The sequence below is a fragment of the Boleophthalmus pectinirostris genome, unplaced genomic scaffold (assembly GCF_026225935.1).
Source record: "Boleophthalmus pectinirostris isolate CB_2022bp ecotype Guang Dong unplaced genomic scaffold, ASM2622593v1 HiC_scaffold_16, whole genome shotgun sequence".
NCBI classification, from domain to species: Eukaryota; Metazoa; Chordata; class Actinopteri; order Gobiiformes; family Gobiidae; genus Boleophthalmus; species Boleophthalmus pectinirostris.
Window position 1 is genome coordinate 23,299,243 of NW_026571095.1, and position 13,392 is coordinate 23,312,634.

At 40.8% G+C, this 13,392-nt stretch overlaps 1 protein-coding gene across 1 annotated transcript; it reads right to left on the reverse strand.

Annotated features, from left to right (window-relative positions):
- Positions 1 to 236: 236 nt before the first annotated feature.
- Positions 237 to 2,433, reverse strand: klf2b (Kruppel-like factor 2b). Its single transcript, XM_020929149.2, has 3 exons — positions 2,111 to 2,433; positions 1,070 to 1,907; positions 237 to 946 (listed from the first exon to the last, which is right to left on the reverse strand). Exons 1-3 carry the CDS (start codon positions 2,180 to 2,182, stop codon positions 771 to 773), a joined length of 1,086 nt encoding a protein of 361 aa, XP_020784808.1. The 5' UTR covers positions 2,183 to 2,433; the 3' UTR covers positions 237 to 770.
- Between the last annotated feature and the right edge of the window lie 10,959 nt (positions 2,434 to 13,392).

Consider the following 13,392-nt stretch of genomic DNA (forward strand, 5'->3'; position numbering starts at 1 on the left):
ACTGTTTGTATTTATAGGCTCAAGCCCACAAGCCCCGTGCTGCAGCTGCAACACATCACAGTGCAAATCAAGTGGCCGTGTTTTCAATGAAACTGGGGGTCGACCCGCAGCATGTTTGACCTGTTTAGTCTAATTGATGTGACAGGCAGCAGGTCTGTGTGTGCGCTGGCACTTGTGAGCCAGTGAACTCTAGTGTGAGTCTGGTGTGTGCAGTGCAGACATCAGGAGACAAAAGGTCAATTTCATTGGTTTAATATTTACAATAAATACAGTTTTTACAGTATAAAATCCATGTACATATTTATATAAATTTAAGTACAAAATAATGCACAGGACGTCAAGCCCTGATAGTGTAGAGAGGGGCTGGTTCACGAGGAAGAGACATATCACCCAAGTAAAGATTGGTTTAACATTAAGAGTGAGGCAGTTAAATAAAACATTGTCTTCCGCACAAACTCTATGTGCACTTTGGTCCAGTCGGCACTACTCTGCTGAATAGTGGGGTTCTGTGAGTACAGTAGCTCAGGCAGAAAGGCACTTCTGTGTCAAACACAGGTCCAGTTGTGTCCAAAGAGAGTAGTATCTACAGGGCCAGCCCCTCAGCTTCTCTAAAGCTCTATACCAAAGTAGTACCAGCTACATTATTTGAAAAAATAATAAACACAAATAGTTTAATTCAATATATAAAAGGCTTTGGTCGCTTCAGGAACAATTTAAATAAAAATACATCAGACAAATCACACAATTATGAACCCGAGTCAGAGTCCAGTTCACATGTGCCTCTTCATGTGCAGAGCCAGGTGGTCGGACCGGGAGAAAGCTCTTTCGCAGAGGTGGCACTGGAAGGGTCGGTGTCCGGTGTGCTTGCGGAAGTGACGGGTCAACTCATCAGAGCGGGCGAATTTCCATCCACAGCCCTCCCAGCTGCAGTGATAGGGCTTCTCACCTGAGAGAGAGAAGAAAGAGCCATTTAGATGCATGTACAAGGGCCACACACCATCAGCAGTATACACAGTATGTATATGGGATCATGTGCTCTATATGTGCTCTATGATATAACTGATCTTACCTGTGTGAGTGCGAAGATGAGCCTTGAGGTGAGAACTTTTTGTGTATGTCTTGCCACAACCTGCGAACGTGCAGGTGTGCGTTGCAGTGCGCTTCCGGGGCCACGTGCGGCGGCCTCTCTTGGGCTTGTTCTCGTGCATCAGCTCCAGAGGGGAGGAGGGCGGCGTGAGCATTACTCTCTGAGCTCCCGGCTGCAGACCCAGACTCTCGTCGTACATGGCGTAGGGCGCGTGCGGGGCGTGATACTGCACGTGCATCTGTGGGGGGAACTGCTGCGTGGGGTGGAACTTGTGCTGAAAGTTGATGTTGTGGCAGAGAGCGGGCTGGCAGTCTGAGGCGCCCTGGTCATCGGGACTGAGGGGCGGGGTCATGCTGCTGGCAGCGCGCGGAGAGATGGCCACGCGCGGCTGCTCGAAAGGCATCATGCATGAAACGTTCCCTTCTTGTTTGATTTTGTTGCAGCTCTGAGGCACCATTCCCATCACGGGGCCGTAACTGTCCATAGGGGGCTCTACTTTGATGTCCTGGCGCGGGTAAGGCGCAGTGTTGATGTAAAAGCGGCCCTGGATGCCGTAGCTGCCGTTGGCGGGTGCGGGAGGGTCGGAGCGCAGCAGCTCTGTCATGAGGCTTGCCCCGTACGGAGGCGGAGGCGACCGCTGCTCCTCCACCACCGGGAACATACTCTGGTCCGCAGCGGAGCCCACAAACTCCGCTGTGTTGTCTGATCCCGCGGTGTTCGCCAAAATAAAATCCAGATCTAAGTAGTTACTGAGATCCTCGTCGTCCTTGAACATGGAGCAGCTGCCAGACACTGGCTTGTCCATCTCTGACTTCCACCTCTGGAAAAGAAACATAAAACTGCGTTAGGATTGAAATGCAAGGTTTTAAAAATCATACCAACACTCTTGAAAGCACATAAAAAGTTTCTTTTGTCATGCATAGGAACCTGTAATTCAGGATCAAGTCCTAACAACAGGTGAAACTCAATCCAAAAGTTTCTCCAAAGTTTTCAAAAAAGCTCAGAGAGAAAAGTCACACTTACGTTTTCCCAGGTTTTTTCTCTTTGGTTTGTGAACGTTGAAAAAGACGGGAGCATCACTCCGGATAAAGCCATAGTTTTGTTGAATAGTGCTAAAACCTCTACAGTTTATCTTTGCTCAGCCGCGCCAGAATCAGTGCGACTATCTCCGTGCGTCCTCTCCGTCTGAAGTCATGAACAAGTTTCAGAGGTAGGACGTCCTCCGAATCTTTATAACTGTTCCTGCTGCGTGCTCCTGGCCAATTGTGAGAGCTCAGGAAACAGCGTCGAGTCCGGTAAATATAGCGCTTTTATAAAGAGGCTGGAGCGGACGGTTTGTGCTCAGTTGCGCTGTGTGGCACGCGGAGAGCTGCAGAGGAGCCTTTAAAGACAGGCTGTGACGTCAACACGACGCTCCGCCCCCCGAGAGCGAGGGTTGCGATTACAAACACAGAGCACAATATAGCAACCATAGATACTTACGTAATACGGCCAATAGAACAAGCCTAATGAGAGAAGTGCCCTGAGGGAAAGCCACAGACACCTCCAATTCAAGCATGACAATACTCAGATAATAAGTATTATTGTGTAGGATAATTACTCAACAACTCAATATGTAAAGGTTGACGGAACTTTCAAAAGCGCGTCTTTGCCAAAACTATAGCGAGCCCCACAGGTTTATTGGCATGTCATTACTTGAGTTACACTAATTACTTGTACCTATAATTTATTTATTCCAAGTATATTAACTCATGGAAATACTTTTGCCTACATTTTATTCTTTGCTTGCCGCTGCATTCTCACCCCAGACGCACTTTGGCACCATTGTACCGCGGCATTTTCCGCGTAAAGACAAGCCATTATTACGAACAGGAGAACTCGCTGTAGGTGCGCACCGCGTCTCCTCCACCTGCCTCTCTCTCTGCTCTACCTCTCGCTCTCGCTTTAACCCTTTAAACCTTTTTTGTTCGCTCACAGCAGTCTTGTCTAAACAGGCGCCAGTCGTCTCATTGCGTTTTTCAAGCCTTTTAACACCGTAAACACCAGTGATGTAAACACGATTTCAACTAACATCCCATTCACGTGCAAATGGGAAACGGTGATCCCCAGAATGCATTGCCATGGCAAGTGCCCGCGGCCGTGGCTGGAGCTGGTTGTAGTTTCTGCCCGCGAAGACGTGCGCGCAGCGGGGGACGCGGCTCCGGCTCTCATTAGGACAACAGGGGGACTTACGCTCAGGGATGGAGGTCAATTATGTGGAGACAGCTTTCAAATAGACGTGCACAGTACAATGTTACGCAACGTAAAGTTAGTCTGAGTGATTTACAGTTTAGAAAAGGCAATGAAATGGCACGGGTCATGTGACGAGAGTTTGGCAGTGGAGAAAAAAGATAAGTGCACGTTTTTACCAAGAGGGCAGACTATAATCACAAGATGTCTACTAAAGTCACGTCTGTTATCCTGTAGGTCTTTCAGTAATATAGATATATAAGTCTAATTACAACATTAGCATATTCAAAAATCTTAAAAAATGGAATTTGACTGTCAGTTTCTCAGTCAAGATCCAGGTTAAAGGATCCACCACCTCTCCATCTCCAAGGAAATGTTACTGATTTGCCTGGAATGTTCCACAGTATGGCATTAAACTTATCAATGTTTATGGAAGCAAGCCAGTGACACTAGCAGACCAAGTTATAGGTCAGATCTGGGGAAAGGCGACCCCGCTTCTCGTAAGAATGCATCTTTTCGAATGGATTTATGAGCAAAAAGTTTAATGCCATATTGTGGAACTTTCCAGGCAAAGCAAAGCAATATCAGTCCCAAAGACAAGTGTTTCAAACCCTCCACCTCCAGATGCAAAACAGAAAAAAAGACTAAGAGGCAATAAGCGATTTGATACATTTTAAGTAGATTAGTAGATAGTAAAAGTACAGACACAAGAGCAAAAAAATACTCAAATAAAAGTAAAAGTAAAAGTACCACATGAAAAAATCTACCTAAGTAATATATTAAAGTACCTGTTTAAAAATGGACTTCAAGAGTAAAAAGTAAAAGTATTTCACACAGATTTTGAGCTCTTATAAAGCTTCAAATGTACAAATTTTGATAAAGATTTGTGCTTTTGTTCAACAGAAACAATATTTATATAATTTTTTTTTTTAATTTTTATATTTTTTTATTTGCTCAATCTAAGGACGTGTTCAAACAACAAACCCTCAGCAGGTCTCATGCAATATTAAGAAATACTTTTACTTTTCAGTCTACTTCAGAAATGTAGTGGAGTAGAAAGTACAGCTCTCAAAGTGAAGCAAAAGTAAAAAGTATCAATTTAATGTAGCAAAGTAACGCACAGATACTTAAAATGTATACTGTACTGTAAATGTGAGTGCAGTACTACTACTTTTACTTGAATATAACCAAGTCTAAAAATATCAGATGTTATACCCTACTTTAAGAGTGTCTAAGAACTTTAAATGGAGAAATGATGAACGCATTACGCATCCCCAAACCCAGTGTCTCTCCACTCGAACCACCGCGTGAGCTTAAGTTTATTTCTTGTGGCTAATTAAAAGTTCAAATGCACTACTGGCTCTATATTTAGCTCCGAGCACATGCCCCCCACGCAGCTTTGCCCTTTTCGCGCACTTAGCTCTTGGATAGTTTATAATTTTGCTGTTACTTCTCTTATTTGGGGGGTCTTAATTACAGAGCCAACACCTTTCAGTCCCCTGCATTATTCCCTGTTGGTTTTCCTCATGCTAAGTCACGAATCAGGGGTCTAGCTTCACCTTGTCATTTGCTCACCACGACCCCAGACACACGAGGCGCATTAGGCAAATGAAAAACACGCGTGACAAGAAGCGTAATGGAGGCCAGATTGACAGAGGAATAGCTGAAAGGTTTGCTCATTCAACAGACGCGCTCAAATACAAACCGTGTGAGTGTTACTAAAATATAGGAATTTCGAGCTCAATATTTGTATTATTAAATTTGGCACGGGCTAAAATAAATGTCAAAAGCATTCGCAGATTCATAGAGGCCGTAAGAAGTCAGATTATAACAGTTGTAAGTGCATCTTAGAAATAACTTCATCATTTTAGACTTTTGCATAACATTTCTGAGATGTTACTGCTTGATTTTTGACATTTTCCTCTTAAATGTGTATATGTTTGCATGGAGATAAACAGGTAAAGCGTACAGGTCAGATCTGTGGAGAGGAAAGCCCACTCACATTAAGGTTTTCTATCAGCATTTTGTAATCTTCAGGAAAATCCAGAGTTAGTTGTAATAATTGCACTTGTGATAAGAGTAATATTCATTTTATTTTACGTGCTAATATAAACTATTTTTATATCTTGCATAACAATTTTTCTGCTGTCTCATTTGAAAAGCGTGTTCCCCTTCTGCGTAAAAGTTCTGTGGAAAGTGTGTCATGCAGCGTAGCGCGCCGAAGTCTGAAAAGAGGGAAGTTTTCAGGACCTGTTTTGATGGTTGACCCCGTGAACCCAGCCGTGACCTCTGAGTTGAGCTTCTCCAGTGAAAGACACACTCTCTCTCACTTTCCGCTCTCTTTTCTTTCTCTCTCTGCCTTCTCTCTTCCTTATTTTTCCCTCTGTTTCTCTCTTTTTTTGTTTCTTCCTCTCCCTCACTCTTCTCCTTCTCTCCATCCTTTTTTCTAATCCTCCTCTCTCCACCTTTGCAACATCTCCAAAACTAGAGCGCCGTTGCTGACAAGCAGAAAGAGAGAGCATATCACAGCAAACTAAAGTTCCTGTTTTTATTTTTTTATTGGTTTACAAAGCTCTAAACAGTCTTAGTCCTTTTTATTTATCTGATCTGCTTTATGGAACACTGGAAAAACAATGTCTAGGTTAGTTAAAATGACTTAAATTAAGAATATTTTACTTTATTTGAGTCAATTCAGCTTGACAAGTAAAATTATTAATGTGTTTTTCTTAATTTAAGCAACATTTGTTTCATTTTGTTTCTTATATTAAGTGCAAAGAGTTGTTGTTTTTCTTATTTTCAGTGTAGCAAGCTGTATTTTCATGTTTTAAGTACAAAAAGTCTTATTCCACTGGCAGATAATTTTACTTGTCGAGTGAAATGTACTCAAATCGTGATAAAACTTTCTTAATTCAATTCATTGTCATTTCGTAACTTGACTAGAGTTTTTTTTTTGCAGGTTTTTTGAGGACCTGAGCACCTGCCGTCCGCTGTGAGTGTTCATATTTTTAAAAATAAACTCAAAACGTATCTTATCTTATCTTTTTCATAACTTTTATACTACGTTTAGATTTCCCCTCTCTTTCTTTCCTCTCTCTTCTTCTCTTTCTTCATCCCCTTCTCCTCTCTTGCTCTCTTTCATATATTTTTGCCTCTCTCTCCTCTGCCAATCATCTTTCTTTGCCACCCTCCTTCCCTTTACCTCTTTCTTTCTCTTTCTCTCTTTCTTCTCACTCTCTTTCGCCCTTTCACGCTCTTTCTTACATTTTCACCTCTCTCTCCTCCACCTTCTCTTTCTTTGTCACGCTCCCTCTCCGTCTCTCTCTCTCTTTCTCTTTTGTTTCTGTCTTTCCCTTACCCTTATTACTCACCTTTTGACCTGTGTGTGAACTTCTGTCACTCACGGTGGTAACATCTCTGAAACTGAAGCTGCTACTGAAGGAACTGTTGGCCTCGTCCTCACCTCTTCACTCTGTTTTAGTGCTGTCAGCAAACGCACACATGTCTTATAGGTCAGATAACAGATTTTCAGTGTGTAAATCTACTTTTTAGGGCCACATTTAAAAACAAGGACATCAAAAAGCGTCAAAAACACACTGACAGAATATATTTTTAAGTGTAACCGAATATGTTAGAACTAGGGATGTAACAACAACTGAAATATCATGATACTGTATCATCAGAATTCTCACAATAATATCGTGGACCATCACAATATATCGAATTACAAGTCTCTTTGCTTAATTTAAGAGTTATGGTGCAGCAATAAGTAAAAAAAAGACAGAGGGAACTACATAGACCATGATCCTTTGCTTCATTTCAGTGTAGACTACAAGAGGAAATAACAGTTCTAACACTTTAAAGTCTTAGTTCTTTGGATTAAGTCTTGTGAAGGCATTTTAAGATGAAAAAGAAACGTATTAGCCTCCACAAAATATCGCAATAAATATCGTACCATGAGATGTATATTGTAGAAATACCGTACCGAGAGATTTGGATATTGTTACATCCCTAATCATGAGCTTTCCCACGATATCTCAATAAATATCGTACCGTGATATCGTATCGTGAGACTTGGATATCGCTACACCTCTGATTAAAACTGATTTTATACAGTGTAATAAATTAAAATAAAAATAGACACCAGGCTTAAGCCCTGATGAAGACCAGTTGAGGTCGAAACATGTTGGCTTTGGCCATACAAATAAAGGCCTTTTAATTATATTTTTCCTCGTGCGATGTGTTAACTTTTTTTACTGTTTTGGAGTGCCTGGAATCCGTTGTGTCTTGAAAAATAGACACCATATTGGGATGTTTCTCCTCATTTCTTTTCTATACGCAAAATTGACTCTTGTGAGCTTTAAGTCATATTACCTCCTCAGAAATGCATCCAAAGTTGTGTTTTGTTTCATTCACACGTGTCTGAGTAACTCTTTATTATTAGTCTGTCTACATCTCCAAAGCTCAAAATGCTCTGTTCCGCCTTGCGACCTCACAAAGCTGAAGTTTTTAAATAACACCGAAATGAACCTTTTGTTCAGGGCTGAAATAATCCAAATACACTACCGGTCATTTATTGCAATTCAAGTCATGCCAGTCCTATGAATAGCTTGAAATGGCACAAAGGTAAGAACTGAACAGCCACAGGTAGAAAAAAAAAAGATAAAAGATACAAAACACAAGTCCAAGCTCTGCCAAAACTACCTCAGGAAAAAAGAACAAGATGATAAGCTTGAAAACATGGAGTGACCAGCACACTCTCCAGACTTAAACCCCATCGAGTTGGTTTTGGGATGAACTGGACAGAAGAGTAAAAGCCAAGCAACCTACAAGTGCCACACATTTATGGGAACTTCTGCTGCAGACTTGGGAAGAACTTTCTGAAGAATATTTGATTTCGAGCCACGAGTGTGTTCAGCTGTTATATCTGCCAATGGTGGACACTTTCATGAATCAAAAGTTTAGAATACGTTTTGGTCAAGAGTAAACAGTAAAAAAATGGAAAAAGTGTGGTATTCTGGTAGTGTAATTCTAGTAAATGATGATTCTACAAAGTTTAAAAACACAGTGGAGCACTTCCTGTATTGCAAGATGACGTCACAATGTGGAACAGACCTTTTTTTTTTTCTTGCTTAAGAAAAGAACAAAACAAGCAGGATTTGTGTGTTAAACATCTGCGAATGAAACAAAACACAACTCCAGGTACAGTATATTTGCGATGAGGAAACAACGTTATAATATAGATCGGAAAATAACGTAATGTAGTCCCTTTATAACTATTGTAGCAGCAAGCTCAGTTGGCCAACAGCGATGACTTAAAATAGGATTAGCCTTCTTCAATGGCTAAACCCTGAGCATACATTGACAAATTGTGGTTTCCAGTGGTTCAGTTTCTACCTGTCCAGCAAAACATTATTTAATGCATGGAGGATTTTGCTACTATAAATAAAACAGAACCAAACCCCATTGAATGAAATCTAGGTACAATTACTATGAGTGTATTATGGTTGCGTAGAGATCTTATGTCCCTTGTTTTGAGTTGATAAAATGCTCTATATGCTTTTGACGGTAGTAGTAACTGAATGCATTTCATTAGCCAGCACACTGTTTCAATCTTGTTTGAGGTTGAAGTGCCTTGCTCAAACGCACTGTGCCATGTGGAAAGAGTTAAGGATTGAACCACAAACTCTACGATTAATAGGCAACTCCATTTTTTGTTCTGGCTCCAATTTAACCACCGCTACTACTTCTCTCTCTTTGAAAAGACACATGAAAGATCAGCTCGTCTCCAAAATCCGACTAATATTCATAAATAAACTCCTCTTTATGCTGTCTCTTGCATCACAGTGTGGTTTTTTGCATTTCGGCCGGCTTTAGCCATTGTTTGCACATCCTTGGTTTGAAGTGTACCGTGATGCAACCAAACCTGAGAGTTAAAAGGAGGTTTCAAAACGACAGTATTAAAAAGTATTATAGGGACAAGTCCGTGCCTGAAGAAGTTGCCAGTTGAAACGCATGATTGAGCTGGAACTCCAATGTGCATGAATGAATAAAGGAAGAGGAAATTTAGAGGTACAATTTGGTTGGACTAGTCAATAGCTGTAAAATTTATGGACAAATGAGCCGTAACTCTTGGTCTAGTGTATCTCATGAGACAAAGCCTGACCATAATTAGAAAAATGTGCATTCATAAATAAGATTTGAAGTTGACTGATGAGTAGAAAGGTAGCCTGATTCATCAGCCGGTTTCAATTCGTATAAGGGGGCTAACTGGTATATTAAGCTTTTTCCAAATCCCGCAGGAAGAAGGGCAATACCTTCTTTCCCCTTGATAAAATTCACCAAACATTCTCTTTGTTCTGGCTTTAAATCCTCAATCTTGGGAATCGTTGCCAACACAGAATGTATGGCTCTTCGCTGATTGGCTGGTGCCCAAACTTGCACTTCCGGGTTAGTGTATTCCGATTCCTGACCTAGTCACTGGAGAAAAATGAAATTGAGCGGAGGCACTAGCCAAAAATAAGAAAACAAAACCAAACAACAATTTTCTTCATTATTAGTCTCCAAAACCAAAATGAAAAAAAAAAAACAACAACAAAAGAAAACAAAACAAAACGGATAACAATTTGTTTTTTCAGTTTTGTGTTTAAATGAATAAAAAACAGATAACGGCCGATTCCTGTTTCCGTGATTTAAACTGTGATACTGGACTGAACCAGGACTGAGTGTTGGGACGGGCCCGGTGGTGTGCCCTTGTAGACTGTCGGGTGATCAGAACTGAGACCGGGACCAGACTGGGACTGAGACCAGGATTGAGACCGGGACCAGACCAGGACCAGGACTGAGACTGGGACCAGACCAGGACTGAGCCCAAGACTGAGACCAGAACTGAGATTGGGACCAGGACCAGGACTGAGGCCGGGACCAGACCAGGACTGAGACCAGGACTGAGACCAGGACTGAGACCAGGACTGAGACCAGGACTGAGACCAGGACTGAGACCAGGGTTGAGACTGGGACCAGATCAGGACTGAGACCGGGACTGAGACCGGGACCGAGACCAGGACTGAGACCGGGACCAGACCAGGACTGTGACCAGGTCTGAGACTGGGACCAGACCAGGACAAGGACTGAGACCGGGACCAGACTGGGACCAGACCAGGACTGAGACCAGGACCAGACTGGGACTGAGACCAGGACTGAGACAAAGATTGAGACTGGAACTGAGACCAGGACTAAGACCGGTTTAGCCCTGGTTCAGTCCTGGTTCAGTCCGGCATTGCAGTTTAGGTCACAGAAACTGGAAACGTTACCTGTTTTTTCCATTATTCATTTAAACACAAAATTGAAAATTTAAAAAAACAAATCGTTGTCGGTTTTTTTATTTTTGGTTTTGGAGACAAATAATGAAGAAAATAGTTGTTTTTTCATTTTCTTACTGTTGGTTTTATTTAGAAAAATGAATAAACCAATGACACACAGATTAAAACAGCACCTCCTTTAGCCATCGTGTAAACGATGGGGCTTTGTCTGGCTGCATAATCTTTACTGTATTCAAGACATCATCGCTCTGATCAGCCCCTGCTTTCACGACACTGGCACACGCCCACTGCTCTGTACTTACTTCATTCTCCATTCTTCTTTTACTTTCTTAATCAGTGATACGCATAGGATTCAGCAGCGTCGTGTAGTTTGGCACGAATAATGTTTCTTTTATTAAGTCATTTTAGATTAATATTGTGATTTAAAGTTTCCACATTACAACATAATGATCCATGGGTGATTATAACAGACGTATAGCAAACACAAGCACAATATGTCTTCTTTAACTCTAAACCTCTCTAAAATAACAGGATTACACCAGGAAAAGTTGGGTTATGTTCTTATAAAAGTTTCCATTTATATTCATTATTGAGCTTGTAAACAGACACAGCTGGCTGGCATTAAATGTTTTAGCTCAAACTGTACGCAAAAAAAGAAGACATTGTGACTCAGCCCTTAATATAGTTTTTTTTTTTAGTCACTTTATTTTTAATGCTTTATTTTCAAATGTTTTCAAATGTCATCTGGACAATGTTCTTTTTAAATTGAGATGGTTTTGGCAAAATTCAAAAGTTAACTAAAGGCAGTATTCATTTTAGCTTCTCACAATTAGGGAATATTGCAACATACTGCATTACACAAAATTTACTCTCGTGAGCTTTAAAGCTACGTCCAGATGACAACGCTGCTGGATTTTTAAATTTATTTTTTAAATAAATAAAATAAATAATATATATTTTTTATTATTTTTATTTTTAATAAATAAAAATAAATATTCACGGCCACACGACAACAGAGCACTGAGTGAAAACTGAGCACTGAGTAATACATACGCCACACCTGTATGTGGCGCTGTAAACAGGTTACAGAGCCACTGGACACACAACACTACAAAGAGCACATGTGCATAAAGTCCTTCCTGTGCGTTGTTCTCTTCTGGTCACGAGGTGATGACGGGGTCACAACGTCATTATTTTCCAAAAGCTGCAGTTTGCTTGTCCACACAACAACACAACGCCGGCATTCTCAGATTCTCCACCAAAAAACACCCACCTGAAACACCGGCTCCATGTGGAAGAAAGACCAAAACTAATTAAAACTTCACCGTTTCGACCACCACCTAAGGGCAACATATCTAAAAACAGATGAAGCAGAAGGCTGATCCAGGGCTGTAGACTGATGCTCAATACAGTGAATCATTGAAATATGTGCATGTTTAACATCTTAGAATGTGTCATCAGTCTTTATTCATGCTAAGATCCTTAAAACCACACACTAATTATTAAATATCTGCTTTATCAAGGTAGATTTTCTAAAATGTTGAAGTAAAAAGTTAACTTTTAATTGATGCAAGGTAATTTGGGCCAATTCACTTGGAAGCCTGAGGGCCAAGAAAAATTTGCTAAGAGCTGCATTTGGCCCACGGGCCATAGTTTGTTATGTTAGAATACTATTACCTCAAACATAACTTACCTGGACTGGTGTTTTGTTTCATTCACACATGTTTGAGTAATCCTGTATTATTAATCTGTCTACATCTCCAAAGATCAAAACGCTCTGCTCTACCTTGTGATGTCAGGAAGTGGTAGTTTTCAAATCAACAGCTTCCTTTTACTTCTAGTTCAGTAGAGATGGGCAATTCCAGGTCTGAAAGTATGCAGTGATTCCAGTGAAGACGTATGTAGTTTAAAAACGCAGTGGAGCACTTCCTGTATTACCACATGGCATCACAAGGCGGAACAAAGTGCTTTCCATTTGACCTCAACCTAAATATGCAGGATTTGTTCACTAAATGTGTAAATGAAACAAAACTCAAGTCCAAGTATGTTTTTGATGAGGAAACATTATAACATGGCTCAGAAATGGCATAATATGGACCCTTTACTTATATCCATAGCCATATCTGACATACAGCATTAAAAAAACAAAGTTTCTTCGGTAGAAAGTAGCTGAACTTGTCTCTTGCGTGTGGCAGTTTCACTTGTTTACACATGTTAACAATGTCAACAAGCCGGCAGTGTCTTGTAGCCTCTTATTCAAATGTCTGCTGCTAATTAGGCTTTGTTTATGTAAAATGTAGAAAGAACTTCTGATCTTCTCCACTGAAACTCAGCCGGGCTACAGACATGTAAATTGTCGTCAGGTGAGAGCTCCAGTTCCATGTGTTTCTTTTCTCACAAATGTTTGAGGTTTGGGTGAAATTAGAGGAGACCCTATAGTCCAGTATACTAAGAATGTCAGGCCATAGCAGCGCGTGCCAACCTCCACTCTCTCTCACACTATTATAGATTCAATCCTCTTTCTTTTCTCTGCAATGTGAGGGAGTGGTGCTTTGACTGTAACTACTACTACTACTACTACTACTACTACTACTACTACTACTACTACTACTACTACTACTACTACTACTACTACTACTACTACTACTACTACTACTACTACTACTACTACTACTACTACTACTACTACTACTACTACTACTACTACTACTACTACTACTACTACTACTACTACTACTACTACTACTACTACTACTA

Bases quoted from the DNA above. Each gene is read 5' to 3' on its own strand.
- klf2b (XM_020929149.2), bottom strand. From the start codon at position 2,182: ATGGCTTTATCCGGAGTGATGCTCCCGTCTTTTTCAACGTTCACAAAC. The intron at 1,908-2,110 runs GTAAGTGTGACT...TTTCTTTTCCAG, and splicing joins GAGAAAAAACCTGGGAAAAC to AGGTGGAAGTCAGAGATGGA. The intron at 947-1,069 runs GTAAGATCAGTT...TCTCTCTCTCAG, and splicing joins TCATCTTCGCACTCACACAG to GTGAGAAGCCCTATCACTGC.